Here is a 23,745-nt window from a genome sequence, read left to right on the forward strand (position 1 = left end):
AGCGTCCTGTGTGGGGGTCAGTTGCCAGACTAGCGACCAACAAACCTTGGCAGCGGTAAGCACAGCATGAAGTTAATTCGACATCCAGAAGTCCAGGGGAAGAAAGTAGGGGCCTGAAACTTCGTGGAAGGCTGGACTACTGGTCCCACAATGCACTATACCATCTGGATTTCGGCCATCCCTCAGAGGGTCAAATGGTCAGCGGTTCTTTCGTTTTGGAGCGTTGTTACTATTTGCCCATGCATCAATAATTCACACATAAGGTCTAGCTTGCCAAGCAATGGGTCAAGGAAAGAGGCCACACCATCACCTTCTGAGCTTTCCAGAGAGACTCATTATCATACCGTTGAGAGTTTTGTTAAACCTCTCTACTAAGCCATTTGTTTGGGGGTGGTAAGGAGTGTTGAACTTGTAAGTAACACCACACTCTTTCCACATGGCTTTAAGGCAAGCAGATATAAATTTTGCATCTCTGTCTGATACCACCTCTTTAGGAAAACCCACTCTTGAAAAGATACCAAGGTCTTTTGCCAATGCAGCTGCTGTAGTGGTCCTAAGAGGAATGGCCTCTGGGTACCTGGTGGCATGGCCCACTACCACCAGAATAATTCTGTTCCCAGAGGCTGTTGGAGGGTCCAGGGGGCCAACAATGTCCACCCCAACACTCTTTAAAAAGGAACCTCAACCACAGAAAGTGGAATTAAGGGGGCCTTTGGGGTGCCACCTGTCTTGCCAGTGGCTTGACAGGTGACACAGAAGTGACAAACCTCATTTGTGTCTTCTGACATTTGGGGCCAGTGAAAGTGTGGGACAAGCCTGTCCCAAGTTTTGCTTTGCCCCAAGTGACCTGCCCTGGGAATGTCATGTGTCAGGGTCAACAGGAAGTCCTTAAACTTCAAAGGGATAACCAATCTCCTGGTGACACCAGGCTTGGGATCCCTCGACACTGAGTAAAGGAGACTGTTTTTCAGTACAACTTATGGGTGCCACTGACATTCCCTGCCTGTTGTGCTGCAGCTTGCTGCCTTATGCTCTCCAGTGTAGGACAAACTTGTTGTTCCTTAATGAGCTCTTTCCTGGTGGGCCCACCCTGCACCAAAGAGCTTAGCTGTGTCAGCGTGCAGCTTTTCTGGTGCAGGTTCCACCCAAGGAGTGGATTCTTCTCCCTCAGGAGAGGAATCCTCACAGGAGGCTGGAGCAAGGGGTACCTTCTCGCCCTTTCTGCTCTTAGGTTTAGGAAGCTATTGGGCCATTGTTCTAGACTCCAAGGTTCCTTGCTCTTTTTGCTTTTTTGGCCAGTGTTCTTGGTAGGGCAAATATATGCCCTGGGATGCCCAGCACTGCTGCATGGGCCTCCAACTCCACCTCAGCCCAAGCTGAGATCTCTGAATCATTCTCTAGTAAGCATTCTACAGGTAGGTCTGAGGAAACCACAACTTTTTTAGGATCAGTAACGCATCCCAGCGGAAATCACGAACTGCCACAGGGTGACACAGGGTGTTATTGTGAGCAGCAGTCACTTGGTATGTGTGACCAAGTAGGTGTTGCTCAGGACACACCTGTTTCTCAGTCAGCATAGTGACACTGGCACCTGTGTCCGTGTAGGCCTCAGCCTCAACACCATTAATTAGGGGGTGCTGTCTGTACTTACGTTAAGGGGACAGGCAGCAAGGGTGGCCAAGTCAATGCCCCATTAGAGACCAAGAGACCCTCAGTGATCTCTCTAACAAACCCAGACCTCACTACAGTCCATAAGGTGAGTCCAGCTACACTTCTGGACTGTCTACTGTTGCTAGGAGCACTACGAGTAGAAGTGGGGTTGGCAGTGGTGGAAGGCGTGGTGCTTTTCTCAGGGCAGGAGCTGTCCCCTGCCCTATGGCTTTGGTTTTTGCAAGCATGGCACCAAGGCCTTTTGTGGTTGGAAGAGGAGAAAGAGGTTTTGTTCCCAACCCCTGAGGAGATTTGTGGGCCTGATGAAGACTCTGATGAACCTTTGTCCCCACCATTGTCTTGAGACTTACCTGCTTCCTTCTTTTTGTGGTCACCCCCTGTGTGAGCCTTTCTACTCACCCTGGCGCGGACCCACTTGGCAGCCTTCTCTCCCAATTCTTGGGGAGAGGTCAGATGCACCAAGTACAGATGCAGCAGATCAGAAACACAGTTATTCAAAATGTACTCCTCTCTCAAAATTAGGTTATACAAACCCTGGTAGTCACTAACTTTGCTCCCATGCAACCAGCCTTCCAGAGCTTTCACAGAGCAGTCCACAAAATGAACCCAATCTTGGGAGGACCCTTTCCTGGTCTCTCTGCATTTGATCATGTACTGCTCAGTAGTCAAACCAAACCCATCTAGCAGTGCAGATTTAAAAAAACGTGTAATTGTCTGCATCCTTTTCTCGGACAGTGAAGAGTCTATCCATACCCTTGTCAGAGAAGGAGATCCAAAATATAGCTTCCCACTGCCCCTGGGGGAACCGTGGTACCTCACGGGCCCTCTCTAGAGCAGTGAACCACTTATAGAGGTAATCACCTACCTTGTCAGGTGGGGCTATCTTGTTCAGGTTCCTAGAGTCAAAAGAGTCTTCCTTGACCCTGGTGTCCCTGCAACTAGAACTGCTGCCACCATGGAGCACTAACCCCAACCACTGCCTTTCTCTCTCCACTGCCAAGGCCTCCCTGTCTAGGGCCAGCTGGTACTGGTGCAGCCTCAGCTTGCCCTTCTCCAGTCTCAGTTGCCTGAGCTCCCTGTCTAGGGAATCTTCACCTGAAGTTGAGCAGTGGGTCCCTTCAGAGACTAAGGAGATATGAGAATGGGCAGAGGAGGACCTGTTCATATTCTTGGAACCCCTCTCAGCTAGCCTTCTAGGGAAAAAGGTGTACCTACTTGTGTGACCTCCCTTTTCACTACCAGTAGTGCTACTAGTAGGACTGTGAGTGTTCATAGGACTTCTCTGATCCTGCCTGGGTACTTCCTGGCCCACCCAGTGTCTAATTCTACTCTTTCTAGCACTGGGGGTCAGATTCTACTTCTTCCTCCTCCTGGCTACATCATGGTCCTGGTCATCCTGGAGGAGCAGGCCCAGAAGCAGAATTTTGTTGGGATTTCTCCCAGTCCTTAGTTTCCTATCAGCACTCATCTCACATAACTCCTGGAAAATTAAACCCTCATACTGAGAGTTCAGGTCCTGAGATTACAGCTCAACTGAAGACATGGTGTCTAGCTAGACTGGTGTAGGAGTAACTAACTACTCTAACTCTAGGCTCCCAAAGAAGTTTGGAGCAAGGCTATGCCAGACCCTAGCTTACCCAAACTTAGAAGACTAGATCCCTAACACTAAGTGTGTAGTGTGCCTAATGGTTAGTAAATGGTCCTTCCTCTGGAAAGTACTCAGTGACAGAGTGGTAAGGCAATTGCAAGTGCTTACCCTACCACTGCACCACTAATGTAGGAAGCTGACCTGGTGTGTAGTGAGTACCTATGGTATTATCACCCTATAACAGGTCTAGGTATCCCCTATTAGTGTGGTGTAGTCAGTGTCTAGGAAGCCAGGCTCTCTAGAGGTAACTGTGGATGAGCAGCCAAGGCTTATCTAGGTGACATGCAAAGCTCATGCAATACAACACAGCACTTACACACATGAAAGACCCACACAGTGTTTCAAAAGTAAAGGTACTTTATTTAAGTGACACACATACTAAAAACTATATAGGCAATACTCTACTAGCAGGTGAGTAAACACAATATTTTATACACCTTAGTTATCAAGAATGGGCAAATAAACACCAGAAAACAGTGCAATAACAATAGTGACCCCATGGGGAGCCCAAACCATAAATGGTACAAAAATGGAATGTGAATGCTGGACCCCAACCCAGGTAAGTGGAATCTGTATAGGGGAGCTGGAGGAACTAGAAACCCCAAAAGGTAAGTACCAGAGTGCCCCTCCAGTGACCAGGAGAGAAGGGGTAAGTACCTGGTTTATCCCAAACCACAGAGAAACTTTGTAAAAGAACTGTGCAAGACCCAAGCAAGACTGCAAAAAACAGAAGATGAGCCCAAACAGAAGAGGACCTGAAAATGAAAGGGACCAAGACCAGTTCCAGTTGGAGTGTTCGATTTGGGAAAGAGCGACTACCCACCCTTCTGGAGATGCCGGACTAGGTCGACAGTGAAGACCAGGAGACGGTTATGCAGCACAGGAGCAGAGGAAGAGTTCCAGAAGTGATGCAGTTGATGTCCCACGTCGAAAGAAGAGTTGCAGTCAGTTAATAATGTGGAAAAACCACCAACAAGCCTTGGCAAAGGCAAAAATCGCGGAAGAGACGTTGCAAAGCTGCTGGGGACCAGGAGGGTCTGAGGGGACTCAACCCAACAAGGGGAGTCCCCGGCAACCCCCAGCAGTCAGGAGAGCAAGAAGTTGTGGATGCACCTCCTACAGGCAACTCACAGGCAGCAAACACAGGAGTCGCAGTGAGGCCCTCTCAGCACACCTGGAAAGGATCCCACATCACTGGAGCAGAAGACAGGAGACTACGCGTTGCAGGGGAGAGTGCCGGAGACCGGGGCTACTCAGAGCCTGAAGATCCCTTGGAAGGAGAGCCAACAAGCCTTGGTAGCTGCAAGAGTCGCGGTGCACAGGGGTACCGTCCTGCTAGACAGGCAAAGACTCACCACTTCCAAAGTTGGAGAGGTGGTAGAGGAGGCCAAGGGGACCACTCACGACTACCACCTGTGATGCAGGATCCATGCAGAGTTGCAGGAGAAAGGACCCACGCAGCCAGTCGTCATTGCAGTTGGTGCCTGCGGATGCAGGGAGGTGACTCCTTCACTCCAAGGTAGAGTCCTTCTTGCCTCTTGGTGCGGACTGAAGACTTGCTGCCCTCAGAGGATGCACAGCCGGGGAAATGTTGCAGTTGCTGTAAGGAGCCGGAGAAACAATGTTGCAGAGCTAAATTGTCGCTGGAGCTGCAGTTTGTAGGTTCATGTGAAGTCCAGTTGTGGTCCCAGTGGCCAGAAGTTGAAGTAAGCGTTGCAGAGGAGTCCTGCTGGAACCTTGCACATCGAATCTGAGGACCCACCCAAGAGGGAGACCATATATAACCGTTAAAAGGTGGAATGGTCACCTAGCTGGGTGACCACCTATCAGGAGGGGGCTGTGACGTCACCTGCCTGACCTTGCCCCTCAGATGCTCCCAGAGGCCTCTGCCCACCTTGGATTCAAGATGGAAGAATCAAGTGGCCACCTGGAGGAGCACTGGGCACCACCCATGGGTTGGTGATGGACAAGGGAGTGGTACTACCCTTTCTATTGTCCAGTTTCATGCCAGAGCAGGGACTGGAGGTCCCTGAACTGGTGCAGAATTGTTTAGGCAAAGAAGGCACCAAATGTGCCCTTCAAAGCATACCAGTGGATTGGGGAGACTACCCTTCCCAAGCCATGTAACACCTATTTCCAAAGGGAGAAGGTGTTGCCTCCCTCTCCCAAAGGAAATCCTTTGTTCTGCCTTCCTGGGCTTGAGCTGTTCAAGAAGCAAGAGGGCAGAAACCTGTCTGTAGGATGGCTGTAGCGCGGGCTGCCTGGGAAAATCCTGCCAACTGGTAGGAGCAAAGGTAGGGGTCCTCTAAGGAGCCCATGGATGCATGGAATCATACAACCAATACTGGCAACAGTATTTGGGTAAGATTTCAACATGTTTGATACCAAACATGCCTAGGTTCGGAGCTACCATTATGTAGCTGGACATAGGCTTCCCCGCACTCACAAAGTCCAGGAAAATGGAGCTGGAGTTCATGGGAGCACCTCTGCTCATGCAGGAGTGACCTCTCACACAGGTACATGCACCCTACCCTCTGGGGTAGGAGGGCCTACCACAGGGGTGACTTACAGTGACCTGGTGCAGTGACCTGTAGTGAAAAGGGTGTATGCACCCTTTCATGCAGGCTGCAATGGCAGGCCTGCAGACACACTTTGCATGGGCTCTCATGGGTGGCATAATACATGCTGTAGCCCATGGGGAAGCCCTGGTGCCCCAAAGCCCTGGGTAAAGAGGCATCATATACTAGGGACCTATATAGGGGCACCAGTATACCAATTGTGGGATGTAAAAAGTTAGGGACAACCAAATCCAGAGGGGGAGAGCACAGTTACTGGGGTCCTGGTTCGAAGGATCCCAGTAAACACAGTCAAATCACACTGACGTCAGGCAAAAAGTAGGGGGTGACCATGCCAAAAAGAGGGTACTTTCCTACACTTGGCACCACAGACAAAATTCAAAGCCTCACAATTCACATGACGATGCATTATATTCACACTTATCATTTCTTTCATTTTTGAACCCACATTGAGCTTTAGATAAACATATGTGTCTTTTTTCAATAAACTTTTAGATATTTTCATAATCACCAATATATAGGTGCAACTAAAAGCATTATTCTTCCTAGTTATGCCGCTATCAAAAAAACATGTTACCTTCTCCCTATCAGAAAACCAGTGTTTGCAATTTCTTATCATATATTTATCATATGAAGGGAATATGAGCGGTTATAAGTCTAAAAATATTAACAAGAAAAAAGAATGCTGAACAATTCATACCACTTGATAACGTTCCAGTAGTGCTTAAGCCAGCCGCCTTCACAAGAGCCATTGCTTTTAAGTAATCTGTAACATAAAAATACACAGTACATATAATACGTGCATGAAACACTAAGAAAAAATATTAATCTAAGAGACACACTTTGTAAACTGCAATTCAGTAGCTCCTTGTACCTGTCGCACGTCTGTCAACTTACCCGTGCCATGAGGGTGAAGGGAAGCCAGTGGGAGGTTTTAGCCAACATTTTTAAGCATGCAGTCTATAAATCCCATCATGCTTTATGGTGGGACTCTGAATGACTGACTGAGGGCACAAGTAATGAAACACGGAGGGTCTGCGACCACTACTGTAATGGAGAACAATTAAAGCTAGGCAACGCTGTCACCTCGTTTTCACTTACACGCTTCTTTTTCAAACTCTCCTCCTCAGTTCTCTCTCCCTCACGCTTTTCCCATCACCCTTCCGCAATATATCCCCCTCCCCAATCTCACCCAAGCTCGCTCTCCACGTTAAAGTCTCCTCTCTCAGCTATCTCATTGCAGGGGCTAAATTCGTGAGGTGGCCCAGTACAGAAGCGCTCGCCCACTTTCTCTGGCCTCTCTTGCTCCTTCTTTACTTAATTGCAACCTGTGCTGCTGTCAGGTTTCCACACTATGGATGATAGGTGTATCCGCTAACACCGGCCTACCTGCTACATTCACCATCTCATTCTTACACGACGTGCGGCAGTTCTGTTTCCAACCTGTGTATGCTCCTAAACCTAATAGTACTTCCTGCTGCCGATATGAAATGTACATGGCTGGGACATCGTTTGGCTTGTGCTCTATAAAATATCCAGTGGAAGCTCCACTAGCTTAACCCCTACAGAAAAAATGTAATGTCTCTTTTTTTTTTTAAATAAATAGGGCTTACGAAACCTTCCGCTGTTTAGCAGGGGATTCTGTTGATGTTAAGTAACTGTTAATGTTCCTTGCGCGTTATCCCTCTTCATTAGTACCGCAGCGGCCATTTTGATTGATTGACTTCTTTATTGATAAAACGCAACATACACCACCCAGTGGACTGTTGGTGCAAATCCTGATATAACAAGACACTGAAAGCCAATTATGCCAAAGCAGAAAACACAGAAAGTCTCCAATTACTGGAACAGTATTTTTTTAAGGCCTCGCTGAAAGTCTGTAATTGGAGATTTGTCCTAGAAGCAGAGGAACAAAGACAAGATTTCAGTGATTCCAAGGCTTTATCCCGAGGAGGGGCAGCAGCAACGTATTTATTGATTTAGTGGCTGGGGAGCCAGGCTTCGAGTCTCTTCACTAAAATATTTTTGTGAACCACGCACAGGACCTTGAATTTCATTCTCTGATTCACCAGTAGCCAGTGAACACTGTGTTACGGCTATGAGATTATAGTATTTTGTGTGATCACAAAATTTTCAACACTGTGCAGTTTGGTAATCTGACCCAACGACACACTACTGTAAACTAAGTTACAGTACTGTAATAGAGTCAATATGCAGGCAAACACTATAAACGATGAGTCTCCAACAGGTCGACCACAAGTTAGTAGTTGCCTGACCAAAGCCATCCGACAATCTGACCGTCTGTTTGTTAACTGTGGCCCCATGAGGACAGGCTTCGCCTTCTCTAAGCAGGCAATTCCTAGATAGGTAGTTTCCTGTATTCTGTTCAACTACCAATTAACCAACAAACAGTTACCTGCCGGACCCAAAGCGCACTCCACAAGGGGCATGGCAGCCACAGCAGCCCTACTAATGAATGTTCCTATCTCCAAAATCTGCAAAGCTGTGACTTGGAGATCAGTTCATACTTTCACAAGGCATTACTGTCTAGATTCTGACACTAAAACGGACACAGCAGGCCTCCTTGAGGAATTTATTCCAATGATTACAGCTGCTCGTGCTTGCTCCTAATTCATCTGCCGGGTGTGGGATGGGCTTGCTACTCTATTCAGTGCTTATGACTATTCATGAGGATCCCCTGGAAGAGAAGGATATGTTACTTACCTGTAATCCTAGTTCTCTTCCAGGGGAATCCTCATCAAAATTATAAGCAACACTCCTCTCCCCCCATTGGATGAAATATTGCATACAGTAGTTATACATGTCTGTGTTCTGTTCCTCATGTCGCTGTAAAAAAGTACTGACCCAACTGTCACCTTTAGAGCATGATGGGATACAGGAGGTGTGTGTAGGAAACTGGCCCTTGTTGCAGTTACCCCTCCCCCCAATGTTGCCTGATATCTGATGCTAACTTGACTGAGTGCGTGATAGGATCCTGCTAACCTGGTATCAAACTTCTCAGCGCAATAAACTCACACTGATGCCAGTGTTGGATTTATTGTAAAAAATAAAATAAAATACAAAGAGGGCATCTTAGAGATGCCCCCCATATATTACCCAGCCCTCTAGTGTAGGGATGACTGGTCTGTGCCAGCCTGCTAGTAGCAGACAGGTTTCTGACCCCATAGGGTGAGAGCCTTTGTCCTCTCCGAGGCCAGAAACAAAGCCTGCTCTGGGTGGAGATGCTTCACACCTCCCCCCTGCAGGAACTATAACACTTGGTGGTGAGCCACAAAGGCTCAGGCCTCCTGTTATAGTGCCTCAGGGCCCTCCAGCTAGTGGAAATGCCCACCACCCCAGACAAAGGCCCACTTTTGGCAGCAAGTTTGGCGGGAAAATTAGTTAAAACAGGAAGGAGTGACCATTCCAGCCAGGACCACCCCTAAAGCGTCCAGAGCTGAAGTGACCCCCCCCCACCCCCCCACCCTGCAGAATCTTCCATCTTGGTTTGGAGGTCAGAGACCAATAGGGTTAGGAATGTGGCCCCCCTCCACAAAGGAAGTGGGCACAGGAAGAACGTAGCCACCCTCAGAGACAGTAGCCATTGGCTACTGCCCTCTGACCCTTGTAACGCCCCTAAATCTAGTATTTGGGGACACCCCTGAACTAGCTCACCAGATTCCTGCCAATCTCAGGAAGACAACAAGAAGAAGGACTGCTAAGCTGACCCCCAGCAGAGAAGACTGCAGACACCAACTGATTTGGCCCCAGCCCTACCGGCCTGGCTCCAAGTGTTGTTTTTGTGAAGTGCGCCATTGGCCACGAAAGGGCTGAAAGGTTTATTGGCCTGGTTGAGAGATCTGGTGGTGGCAAACTGAAAACAGGACCACAGCCACAGAGAGAACGAAAGTCCTGTTGGAAATGTCTGGTGGGGCAGAAAGACTCAAGGAAAGTGCAATGACCCTGCTTCCTTTAAACCACTGCAGGGCTCAATCTACTTTGTCGCCTAAGATGTGACGGCCACCAAATAAAATGTCCTTTACGAAAGCTTAAACATACCTGGAGCAGCCCAAAGACTTCACCCAGGCATGATGGAAAAGTAGCACACTAATACAATTGCTCAACCTAAGCAATTGGGAGTGTCCAAGCCAGAAAGTATTATCAATTTTCTCTGCATTGCAACCATCAAGCCAGAACATACTATGAATTTCACTGTGTCCCATTCATCTTCCGTAGCTTGAGCACGGTATGCCCAAAGGCCATCAGCAACAGCCAGTAAAACATGTGCCACTCAGTCATAAAGGGCATGGGAGTAGAGCCTAAATGACAGCTGGGCATTCACTGACCTGAGAGCAAGGCTTGCAGAGGAGAAAACCTGCATGCCAAATGTCCCTATTTGTTTTAACTCATAATCAGGTGGGGTGTTAGGGAAGGCATTGGGATTTACCTTATTTGTGGGTGCCTGCACTACCAACCTCTCTGGCATTGGAATGTGTGTAAGAAAGGCTGGATCTCCTGGAGCTGTCCAATGGCCGCGAGCAACCTGCCTATTAAGTGATGGCCCCGAACATGGCTTTCCCCAAATGCCTATGAGGGTATCCGTAAGGGCTATATTAAATAGTAACAGAGGTTCCACAGGTGCTTGACCAGGTTGGAGTAACTGCGTCAGAACATTAGTCTGCACTTCCATAATTGGTAACTGTAGATCTAATACTTCTGCCACCCCACACTTGACTATTGCTAAGGATGCGCTTTCCTCATTGGCAGGGCCATGCGGAGAAACAAGGCCAATATCTGGAGAAGTGTCCAGGCCACTGGCATTTGGTAATTCCTCATACCAATTTTCCTCATCATAATGGGGAATAAAATCATGCCTTTCATTAAAGTTATCGTTATCTGAGCCAGTCAAATAGAGTATGTACATTTTTGGCCCTACCGTGTGATAAGGGCAAGGTATGGGAGTCAGAAGGACTGCCCATTGGCTGCGCCAGGGTGGGAGCTAGAAGCAGCCTCGGTCAAGGTCATGGAGCATTCTGCTTGCACAGCACAAAAGGATGCAAGTCTGTCAGTGGCATTGGCACCCATCTCGATGCAAGAGGGACTGGCGCAGAGGATGAGAACGGAAGCAAGACCAGCACCGGCTGGTGCTGAACCCAATGTGAGTTTGAGGGGCACAGAAGGCACCAACAGTAAAGCTGCCAGGGAAGCCCAAAGAGAAGTCCCTGTGGATCCTTGGGACTCAAAGGTGCACCAGAGGGAACCAATAAAGTGCCAAAAATGCACAACATGGCCTCTCTGAAGGCCTCTATTTGCTGTGATGTCAAATGGGTGGACCCGGAAATCCATTATGTGGTGGAACTAGACTCTAAATCCTTGATGCCCTCATGCTCTTTTGGACTCCAAGAGAGGTGGGGAGGAACTAATTCCTGCTTCGACTTTTAATGCCTTTTCTTGGACTTACCAAAAGACTTCAGCCACAACCATCTGCGACAGGAACAACTTCAGAATCAGGACCTTCCTTTCAATTTTGACCCCTCGTGTGGCGAAGTCTTATGTTTGAAGACATAACGCTTCGCCTCGTAGTCAAGTCTGGCCTTCGAATAATCTGGGCATTTCAGGGCCTGCAATTGTGCCCTTACCCCAACCACCAAAGGCATAGCTTGTGAGGGTCTGTCACAGACATCTGTATGTGGCAGTCCCTACATGGTTTGAACCTTCATGTCTAAGCGGAGTGACATTTTCCCTTGAACACTGTAAAACTTTGATAAAAAGGGGGTCTTTAAAACCAAGGAGAAGTGCTGTATCAACATTGGAAGGCATGGAAAGAAAGGAACTGACGTCAGGGTGTATGGGTGGAACTTAAATGTGGCTTCAATAATCACTTTGCAACGTTACTGCACAGCCACACACCACCTACCAGCACACAGGAGTACAAGTTTTAAAAGTTTCCAGATCCAGTCTGATGCTTGTGGAATATTCACAAGATGAGGAACCTGCAGTTAGAAGTTTCCATCATAAATTGCTGGTCATCTGGTTCGAGAATATGCAGCTGTCCACCTGTAAAAGCAGCACTTCATCACTGTGCTCCTAGTCCTGAGAGGCCTGGGAAGTTAACAGTGCAGGACGTTGCTGCCTACCCCAGCCCCGATTTCTCTCTTCTAATTTGTTTTGTTTTTCTTTTTTCAATTTTCCTTACCTTCTTCCTGCTAGATTTATTTTTCTCGTCCTTTTTGTCTTGCAATATTTGATTTTATTTTTATTTATTTGACTGCTGCATGATAGAGAAAGAAAGCCTTCTAAAAGACAAAATTTCAGATCTGCGCAAAAATTAAATAAAAATATTTAAGGGAATAAAGACCAAGCAATTAGAATTAGAGAATGCCAGGCAAATTAGCATCCTGGGGCTTCTAACAGGGAGGGAACAAGGATCTCTTTCTTTTCACTTCACACTTCATTACAGTGGCTCTTGCAGCATGACAAAAAAACGACAAACGCCATCAAATTAAAGCGATCTGGAGTCCTTGAGCAGAGGGAAGGATTTGGGGTTGAGCCTTAATGTCCCAGGCAAGGGACCTAAAAGTCACGGAAAAGCTCCAGACAGCTCCAAAGCACTACAGTTTTATATTCCAGGCTTCGTGCTGGAGACCATTAGAAAGACAGATTACACCAACAAAATAAAAGAATATATATTCAGAGCAGCTGGAAAAGTCGAAGAGCCTGTCTGCAGTGTGAAGAAATTGAGTAAAATTATGGCAGACGAAGATTAGCAGGCAGATGACAATACTGAATTATATGTTACCCTTGAGCTGATCCTACAAATTTTGGGTGTGTAAACAGTGTTTCATACAAGATCCAAGTAGCCGTTAACAGTGTCTTAGTGGAAATACTATAATCTGGCTATGTTTAGACAACACAGTGAATTAATATGCTTTCAAACGCAACTGTACGTAAGGTGTTTCCCCTTATGATAGTGAAAAGTGGATTATTCCTAATTTAGGTGTAGCGACATGCATTTTTTGCATATGTAATTTGGGACTACGAAGGATAGAGATTATTTTTGTTTTTATTTATAATTCTATTAAAAAATATGTATGACAAAAGAAAAATGGTACAGCACTAAAGATGGAACAATCAGACTTTGGAAAAGTTAAGGATGCTAAAAGAAACCCTTACGCACCCATGTCTGAATTAACAAAACACACCATAAACCGAGGAGAGTAAAACATACTGAAAAGAAGTCAGAGTCTATACTAAATTCTTGTAAAGAAGAAACTCAGATTTGTAGTAATGTGGGGGTGAAACCAGCACTAACAGGCCAGATACTGCACTATGCATGCCTCAGAAGAACGTCAAGAATATCTGGATCACATTTTGGGTGGCCGACATTAACTGCTAGCACTAAGCAATGGGGAGAATCTGGTCAGAGGGCTGTACAAAGCCTTGAGGGCAGATAAAATTAAGCTTCTACTAGGGTTCTGAGAAGTGAAAAACAATTACTGGTACGGTTGACAGACAATAATTGGAACAAAGTTTATGTGCAGGATAAACCTATAGCCAGCAATGCCTGGTTCAAGCTGGTGCAATTTACTCTTTCACAGAGAACAGATCTCACTCGAATTAAGGTAGGCAAAATTAATCCAAGTCACTTGTCAGACTGTCTCAGACACAAGAAGCTGAAACAGGCTTCATTCACATGCCCTGGTAATACTTGCAGATAGAAATAGTCAGAGAAGATGAGTTAGCCAGGCTGCACATGGCCACAGGGGGACTGTCTCCTCTAGATATTGAACCATGTGTGTTGAGAATAGCTACCCAAAAAAAGGTAAAATTCAATATAAATTTGCTAATCTTGGAACATTCAAGCAAGGCAAAGAATAGCCATCAATTGGCTCCAGCTACACACACTGTAGGGCATGTATTGGTTAAAAGACCAGCAAAAACAGATTGTGGAAGAGGTGATATGAATGAAACATGAGAACTGAATATAAGTTGAGCTGGAAGGTGCTCCTTTAAGATCTCCCTGTAAACTAGGTTACCATGACCAGTGTGACTGATGTAGCACGAATGCCATTGTTTATATAAAAGCAAGCCTGCAAGACTGTCAAAACTACATGGTCTCTACAAATACATGTGTTCTTAACATACTGAGTATAGCAGGACAGTGGCATAAGGAGGTGAGCAGGGCATGGGAACAGAGACTGATGCATTGAAACTTAAAGTCTGATAATCACTTTGGGGGAACGCACATTAGCTGTTTATTGAAATCATGATCAGAATTTAAGTCTAGTGCTTGCTTATAATGGCATTGACATTATTTACTACTCAGGTTCGAGAATGTTTGCACCTTCTCAGCTCATAAAAGAGGTCTCAGAAGCAGAAATTCCTGATAAAATAACATTTCCTAGCTTTAAGTAACAGAAAGTTTCAATTCTATTAAGGACTCAGAGGTGAGGATTATGCTTATATCTTTTTTTCACTTCATTTACAACAGCCTCAACAATAGAGAAAAAAACTTCCTTTCACATAACCCCCAGGGGAGGAATAACTGAAATAACCAATTAGGGGATAATGTCCACAACATAGTAAATTGTCTCAGTTTATGCTTCGGTGATCAAAGCCTCCTGTTCGGTTATGTTCATTTCTCTTTGGACCCTTGATTCCCTGGAAGAAAAAATACACCTCCATAACTCTTCTATTTGGGAAAGTATGATTGACGGTTTTCAGTGAAGTACTATAATATGGCTGTGTAGTTGGTCTAGCATAAATAAAATAAATAAAGATGTTGAAGACTCAAAGAGAGAAACACTGGGAGTTTCCTACCATGGGTTTGGCTCGGGGGGTGAAGGTCTGTGCAGTTTTTACAAACTGCCTAGACAGATTCTGCAAACTATTTCAACACAGAGCACTGTGATCTTACAGAGGCTGGGTGAATAGAAACCCAGAAAAATATGATTTAAGATACTTATAAAGTGAATGATTTCCAAAACTCATTTCTGAACTTACAGTGGACTGTGACCACCGTCCATGAATATCTACCATTTGATGGAAGAATTTTGCAGTCTATGAATCTATAACAAGGCCATGTTGCAGACATGGAGTTTTGAGGTAAATTGCAACATGTCATGGATGCCATTCGGGGCAGGTAGTTCTAATGAGTAAGAACAGCTTAGATGTTTGTCTTTATTTTGTTAGTATCCTCAGCTTGCCACTAAGAGAAGACAACTGAAGATGTTAGGTCCATAGTCAGGATTTCGTCGGATAGATCTCATTTAAATGGTGCATTCTATACGTCATTACTTAGATGCAATTAAGCGTGGCAGAAAAAGTCAAGCATTTATCATTTGCACTTATATTTTGCTAATCGAGCGTTTTGTGTGCATGGTTGTATATCATCCATTTATATATCACATGCGGCTCTGACCTTCGATTGTTGCAAATCCTGCTTTAATCTTCTGCTTCAGAGAAAGAAGTATGTTTTGCATCTGCTCAAATATATAATCCACTTTCCCACTGGCTTCCAAGGTCATCCAATATTTCTGTGCATTTTCTGAAAATGAAAAAAGGAATTTTACTGACGTTTCATTCAATATCTTTAGGTAGGAATATTAGGATTTGATTGCAAAAGTACTCCCCCTATCAAAGTGAAGGAAACTAGTCAAATCCAAGTGCTACATCAGCTAATTTAACGATTCAAAAGATACTCCTAGAAAGCTGAAGTTAGTGCTGTGTTCCTCTTAACCTAACAGCTAACTAAGCTGAATGCTTTGTACAACACAGCATCTATTTAGCAAATTATTAACAGCACTAATGAATTAGCTCCGAATTCTTCAAATCTGTTAACTATGTGCTTTATTATGTGTACAATAACGATAGAAGAAAACTATAACCTTGCTGTTCACGAAGCCAGAGTACGTGACAGGGGGTGTATTTCTACTAAATAAAGGGAGTGTCTAAGCATCCGGGGCTAGCAGATCATGGGTTACATCACCAAAGAAAGACCTTTGTTAAAGTCAGGTATAAGGTCTGTGGGTAACATCAGTGCCATATTTTGCTGACAGTGGCAGATGCTGTGTACCAGCGCTTATTTGTGGGATCCAGGATTTATAAGTCATCATCAGACCCTGAACCATAGCAAGAGAGACAAAGGCAGGAAACTTGAGTGTGGAAGAGGATGAGATGTTTTTCTGTGGATGGCCAGATGTGTAGGTGCTTGACTCAAGCAGCCTTAGACAAAAGCCTGTTTAATTAAGATAGTGGGCTCTATACATATATGAATGTGTTTTGTATTGGTTTTTGCAATTCAACTCTTATGAATTATGAAAATCAACGCTTTCATGTCACCCTTCTTTATTGGATGTTGGGTCTATATTCTGGATCCCTTCCCACTTGTGTGCTTTGACTTTGTGTTTTTTAGCTTCCCTTTTGCGTATTGATCTTCCCCTATTCTTTGTTTGCATTAGTTTCATGTGTTTCTTGTTCTCTTTTTTTTTTTTATTGAACTGGTAATTAAATTTCTATTTCGGGCGTAATTGTTCTATGTTTTTTACTCCTTGTCAACTAATCATTATTATTTTGTTGTTACTGTATCAATAAAAAAAAAAAAAACTATATGCAATCATCAAGCACTATACTTTTTTCCCTCTTGCTGACCAAAATATTGCTCAATGCAGTTTCTCTGGTAGTTTATCCTCCGCTTTGGTTTACATCACTAAAAACAATGTTAAAGCGATTTGCCGATCTGTCTCCAAAATGGTTCACTACCGTGCTTAATAACCCTGCCTCTCCCTCCTTCCCCTCCACCCCCCCCCCCCTCACCGCTCCTTCCTCTTCAATGGGTGAAATGTGAAACCTCTAATCACCCTACCGCCTCATCATTTTGCTCTTCTACCGTGCTTTTCTGATATTCGGCAAGAGAGAGAAGTTTGTCATTGCGAGCTGGTGTTTACTTCTCTGGAATGTCCCAATAGCTCTGTTCCAATACTTGCACCAGGGAGTGGCTTATTAGGTCTTCGAAAGAGTGATGGCTTGCTCACAGGGGTGCTACCCTCCCTCGATCCCTACCACGCATCGAAAGAGAAGCTGTTTTGCAGCTTTGACCGCTAGACATATAAACAGACGAAATGACAGATCAGTCACTTCATCAGTTTTCATTTCCGAGGCTTATGCGCCGAAAATGCAACGTGAGCATGTCAGCAGCACAGATAAGGGGACATCTGCAGGATCAGTCTATGAACTGTATACTTGTGAGTGGAGCTATTCTACTCAGCTCCCTCACGCAGTCACCATCTCAGGGACGGGCGGCAAATTTCTTGTGCAACACACCATGTCTGACAATACGAGCCTGCTCGGGAGGTGACGCTACGTTGACAAAATCAGCCCAGGTCCAGTGCTTAATTTGAGTGGGTGGTTCCCGGTGCGGGACACCGGCACTTATTTTTGTGCCTCAAGCATGTAGCCAAATAGACATATGGAAAAGACGGTGGAAGAGAACAACGAAAAAACGTCACAAAGGGAGAAAGCAGAAAGCTGCAAGAGTGAGCTGAAGGGACAGGAGTGGCTGTAAACGGATTAAGGAGACCGGATATGGCTTTAGGATTACGCTGCCTCAGTATTTAGTGCTTGCACATTTAAATGCAGCGGCTGCGTGTTTCAGAGGAGAGCTTTGGGCACGGGCACGTTTTTATTTACAAATTAAGCACTGCCCAGGCCCTATCAGACATTAGGATAGAACCTGTTGTAGGATGAGCTGCTAGCCATTTCTTGACTTCTGACTGGCCTGCCAGCAAGCAGTCTCGTCAGGATAGATGGAAAGCTCGAGCTCGTGGAGTCCGGTTCAAGATGGGTGCGCAGTTCTAAGTGGTGGTGGGTGGTGGTGTATGGGTGGGTGGGTGGGTGGGTGTGTGTGTGTGTGTGTGTGTCAACTCCACAAATTGAATTCAGCTTCTGCTCTTCATCACACAAATTATATTCACTGGAGGTGCTAGTTGGTAGTGAACACACATTTATTCCCAAGAGCAAACCTACGACATTTGGTCTTAAAAAGAATTGTCGCGAAAAAAGTGTATAAAGTAATAATTAACGGCGAAATAAAATATTAACTTTTGCTCTAAGATGCAAGTTAAATAAATAAATAACTAAATATGGGCTCTGTTTTCGAAAAGGGCATTGCTAGCCAGTTTCCGTGGTGTTCTGCGATGCAACCCTCGATAAGAACTCGCACCTGCACTTAGGCGTTGCACAATCCGGTAAACAGGCCCCAGTTATGATAGTACGATCTTGTTATACTTTTTAAATAAAATCCGCATCATTTCATGTAATATTTTGGTAGGATGAAAAAACAAAACAACTCAAGAGTTGTGCACCTTGCTTTATGCGCTGCGCATTCTCTCCACGCAACGACCCCCTTCATTTTTCTTCACCCATTGAACCTACATGTAAATATAACCGTACTCAGTGCACATATCTACTCTTTAGCTCCCCTTGTCGCTCCTAGACCTGTGCACATGGGTAGAGGGGCTGTTTATAAAGAAGCAGACTGAGGCAAACTTGAGCAGGGGCTCGAAGGAACACAGGCAATGTGCAAACAGTAGATGTTCAGCGCGCTGGCGTTTAAAGCGGTGTGTACAGCTGACCGACGTTTAGAGGGGGGACTGGTGCACACAGGAGAGCAGTAATCACGGAGGGAGAAGGATGCGCAGAAGACAATACTACACACGGGGAAGATGGAGATTGTAGTTGGAAAACAGAGCGTGCAGGAGTGACTTCTGGATCACAAAGAGAACGGTGCACGCGAGTGAGCAGGAATTACAGGGACACACTGGGGCACGCTGGGTAGAATGGTGTGCACAGAAGGACAATTCAGAACATGACAGAATAAAGCGTGTATACGAAAGAGTGAGGATTGTGCCGAGTTCACGAGTGTAGAATGAGGCAAAATGGGACCATACTTAAGTAAAGAATGAATAAGATATTAACAACATATATACACATACTATTCGTATTCTTTTATATAACTGTTTAATGGGTCGGAATACTTGTAGCTCTGGCTTGACTCCGCAAATGGTACCAGACACTATGTTATCAACCTAAACAAACATTAGCAAAACTAATATGACTGACCTTGGTCAAAGAGCTTCTGTTTTTGCCAATGCTTGTTTAATTTGGCCTACAGCTGAGCCCGATTCTCCAATTCCCTTACACCACATCCCTGTGAAAAACCTGGACTGCTCTTTTTCTTTACCTTTCCACACTTCTGTCCATCTTGAGAAAGATGTAGAAAATTCGAATTAATCTCTGACAGGTTATGAAATGGAACGCTACTTTCAAGGGCATTTAACTATAAGAGCAAACTCAGTGTGTTATACACTACAAGTGCCTCGCCCTTAAAGTGACTAAAAGTTCATCGCTTCTTTCAGAATTCAGTTATTGACTTAAATTCAGAGATGATCGTTAATTCAAATTAAAACATCCTAGGAGAAAAACACCAGGCAACTGCAGACACACTGGATGGATCAGGAAGCAAGTGTAGATGATTTTATTACACAATCCAAAGCACCCAGGGTGCGTCGCACTGTAAAACGTGCAAATTTGAACACCAGTGAGTAAAGTTTCCCTCTTTCATTTTGAGTGCAATTATGTGTGATTGGGAATGTCCCAAACTAAGAAAAAAGTTATCTGTATGAAATGAGAAAGAACACGTTCTGTCTGCTTAAGAACGCTCCAAGGGGGCTCATGTCGCAATGGTCGCCCGTGGTCAGTGTTTTTTAGTATTTTTGAGTTTTCTGTTCATAGAAACTAATAAGACCACATTTTTACAGCGCCAGATTCTACAGAAAGAACTGTCTGGGATTATGTTTCTGTCATTGAACAAGTTCACAGTAAAGAATCTGAAACAGCTAGATAACGAGTGAATGTTTTTTTTAATTAATATTAAACACGAACTGTAACAGAAACAGTTTATATTGAAGCACGTGAATTATACTATATGCCACCAGACGGAGACTGGCATGCCAGAGACTTAATGAACAGCATAAGACTTGGCAATGTGGAAAATTTGTACGAGCAGGCGAGCACCCTTTATGATTCGCGTTTACCACTTTTAAATAGGCAGTAAATGAGTGCACCTTCTAGCCTTTTTCTCATACCCTATCTATTTATCAGAAACGTCCACACGTTTCCACATTATTAAAGCCGTTGGAACTGCATCCCTGGCTTCTAGCGTGCTGGGATAGGGGAGGAAAGACGCCGGAGGAAGGAAAGGGTGGGTCTCGAAAAAGGTCAAATACATAAAAGGAGTATCCACGGAAAGTAATATATGCACCCTTTTTTCACCGTCCTCTTCTTGAAAATACATTTGGAGGCTCGGTTAATTACCTAGAAGGTTTTCCTCCATGTGGGCGGATTTCCACTTGGATTGTATCACACACCTGCCAAGTTCTGAGTTCACCTAGGCATGACCTTTCCATCTTTTGGTTCCTTACATGTGACATTATGAGTGACACTTCATCGCGATTAGATCACAGCAGTTATGGTCACTTAATTAGATTAATAACAGAATCTATCCACTTTATTGTAATAATTTAGAAATGGCAATAAAAGGATGCTTAATACAAGGTAACCTCGGCTAAAAAGAACTGGCCGAGGTTTAAGGGCCCCTTGATGGCTATGCCGAGAGAGAGATCGAGGTAGAGAGAGATTTTCAAATATTGCAAATTGTTGTATTTAGAATGTTTTTGCAAAAATGCAGGACCTACAAACATGTACTTCATAGAAAACCTATCTTAATGTAGTAACATTACTAGGGTCCTTGAAGTATACCAGAAATGCAACTGTCAGAAAGCATAATGATATAAATGAATGCTCAGGACTGTGCCATCCATTTCCCAATGAAATCAATATGCAACTCATTAGAAATACCGCTAAGCACTATACAAATGCTACAATACAGTGGTGTTAATTTTCTTGCGCTCAGATTGTTGAAAGGTAGAGTAGGGCCTGTCAGGATTTATCTCGTTGTCTCCAGATTATGGACAGGTCTTGGCTGCTGCGGATCAAACTACTGACCTGCCTTAACATAAATGAATGACATGACAATAAATCTCAACGAGAATGCCACGCGCCCAAATCTCACTTAAGCATTAAGAATTAAAATTAATCGCCATGATATATATACACCAACATCAGCATGATTTACCTTTCTTGGTCTGAAAGCTTCGCTCAAAGGTATGCCCACTTCTGAATTTTTTCTGCCAGCAGCACTTTGGACTTGTACATGTAGGTTTGTCTGTTCCCATTACATACTTTGCTTTTCAGTCTTAGCACGCAAGTAATGTTGCTTTAAAATGGCAGACGTTTCTATGAGCGTAAAATATACAAGCTAAAAATTAGATTCTGCCTTTAACGCAAAGCGGTCTACCTAGAAACCTAGATCTGGAAAAACAAGGACAGGCATTAGATAATTCCACCTAACACGTGCGAAATCCAATAAATCATGAGAATACTGCAGGATTCTGATAATTTGTCATATATGTGCCGGAAATATAATGATACCGCATATGATTACTAGTTCATTCCCCACGTTTCAAAATGCTAGAGGTTGCATAAATGAATGCGGAGTACACATTTGGCAAATTAATATTAGTTTTTGCAGCAGGACAGAAGTTGCACAAGAAGACAACTTATAAAGGGTGATCTTGAATTTTGAAAGAAGCATTATGGTTTGGTCACTGTCACGTAGGTAAAAAGTATGTGCCGTAATTTGATATTTTGACCCAGGCCTAGCCACAAACAACAGTTGCAAAACCTCGGTGTAAATATGCAGACCATAGAAAAAATCTTTAAAAACTAACCAAGAAACCCAAACATAATTCACTGGCGATGGGTCACTTAATGAAAATTAACATGTTTGTTTACTCCTTGTTCACTATCAGGCATAACATTTTGCATATGTAAGTAACTTATATAACGTGACTTACTGCATCCTCAGCATGAGCAAGGGGGGCCGTGGTACCTCTTCTCGCGGGGGATATCAAGGAGTGCATGCAGATGGGAGTGCGAGGGAGGGAGGCCGAGGCTGGTCGACTCTACTGCAGTACAGGGTGGCAGACATGGCAACTCACACGGTGCTACCGTGTGACACACAATATTGGCTCCCCTCACACGGTCTCCCAGTGAAGAGGCAATATCACATGGTAGCAGGGAAAACAAGGTGAAAACCACTGTAGCAGTGGTGTTCAGGTCGTTTTCTGGGGCTTTTAACTGCCGATGTCCATTAATGAGTGTAAAAACACCCCAAGACATCAGCCTCAGCAAACTTTTGTGTTTTTTTGTTAGATGAGGGGGGTTGGGGTCGGTGGGGGCAAAGGAGCTTCTCGGCAAGAGGATTTTTGGGGAAGTTGGCAGGTCTGGGGTGGCCATCTGAAAGATTACTTCTTTTGCTGGCAGCCGGCAGACTTTCCCAACCTAACAGTGCACTGATCACTGTGAAAACCTGCCATCGAAGCCCTGCACAGCAAAGTGTAAACAGAGCCCGCCTGCCAATGCTCGCTGCAAATATAATTCGGTATATCTCAATGATCGCAAGCTAAGATAGCAGAGTGTACGACTCAGGGCCGGCGTTAGCGCTGGTGGTGCCGGGTCGACAATCTTTTTTTGCATCACGCCCCGTCCCCACTCCTCGGATTGCCTCACTACCACCCAGCAAAAATGCCCCTCATCTCTCCAGAGCACCTCTCTCAGATACATTTCATTTATTTTAAAGCGCAGGTAAAGGTTGGCTTTCCTGAGCCACTCAGTTATCTCAGTAAAATACAGGTCTGTTCTTTGCAGCAGGCATATTAACCCTTTGCGCTACTTTATGGTGAGCCAAAACTGTCACTAGACTCTCTCTAGCAGAGTCATCCTGACATCTTTATTGTTGCCTGAAAGCTAGATGCACAAGGAACTCTGCACTAAGTGCTTTTAAATATTAAGGCCCTCATTACGACCCTGGCAGTCGGTGATAAAGTGGCGGTAATACCGCCAACATGCTGGCGGTATATACTGCCAAATATGAACATGGCGGAAAGATCTCCGAAAGACAGCCAATGTACCACACCAACCGCCAGGGCGGAAACAACAGCCACCACGGCGGTAGCCACCTACAGCCAGGCAGAAGTCAAAGTTCCGCCCACCATATTATGACCAGACAATCCGCCACCTTTTCCGGGGTAGTACCAACGGCATCGAAAGCCTGGCGGAAACACTGCACAGAAGTGAAAGGACTCCCCATTGGAGACACAGGGAAGAACCACACCGCCATGTAAACAGAACTGCTTGGTTTTCCGATTATATTCTACGTTCTGCTCCACCACGAACACCAACAAAGACAACAACGGTGAGTACAGCCGCCTAGCACACAGGGGGGGGGGGTGGAAAACGAGTGAGACACACACACAACACACACAACACACACACACCCCATACAGACACCCCATACACACAACCAGCTGTCCAAGAAAACAAGTTACCCCCCTAAGTCAGCTGAAAAATGCAAGGACAAAACGATTTCGCCAAAGTGTTTGTAATAAGATCAACAGAGTAGTAATAGGTTAGGCAATATAACAGACAGATACAAATTTACAGAAAAAGGGACACAGCCCAGTCCTCAATTTGCGTGGGCCACATGGCCACAGGCCAGAGTCCAAGGCCCCACTTGTCACCTGCTTCAACACGGAGAGAACACTGCAGAGGCATCAGTTGGTAAATAGGCAGGCACCTCAGGGGGACGGGGGTGAGGCACCTCAACCGGGAGATGAAACAATACCACTGGTTCTGAAGGGGCAACCTGCCCTGTGCTTGATCCTGGGGAGT

The 23,745-nt window shown here is 45.0% G+C and overlaps 1 protein-coding gene across 1 annotated transcript in view; it reads right to left on the reverse strand.

The window, feature by feature from the left end:
• The window catches only part of SETDB2 (SET domain bifurcated histone lysine methyltransferase 2), a 1,110,478-nt gene that overhangs the window by 928,517 nt on the left and 158,216 nt on the right, over window positions 1-23,745 (reverse strand). The window contains exons 3-4 of the mRNA XM_069203525.1: window positions 15,317-15,442; window positions 6,596-6,661 (exon numbers count right to left, since the gene is read on the reverse strand). Coding sequence (XP_069059626.1) covers window positions 6,596-6,661; window positions 15,317-15,442 — 192 coding nt within the window. The remainder of the gene's footprint in view (window positions 1-6,595; window positions 6,662-15,316; window positions 15,443-23,745) is intronic.

Source organism: Pleurodeles waltl, chromosome 8, assembly GCF_031143425.1.
Source record: "Pleurodeles waltl isolate 20211129_DDA chromosome 8, aPleWal1.hap1.20221129, whole genome shotgun sequence".
In the NCBI taxonomy this organism is placed as follows: domain Eukaryota; kingdom Metazoa; phylum Chordata; class Amphibia; order Caudata; family Salamandridae; genus Pleurodeles; species Pleurodeles waltl.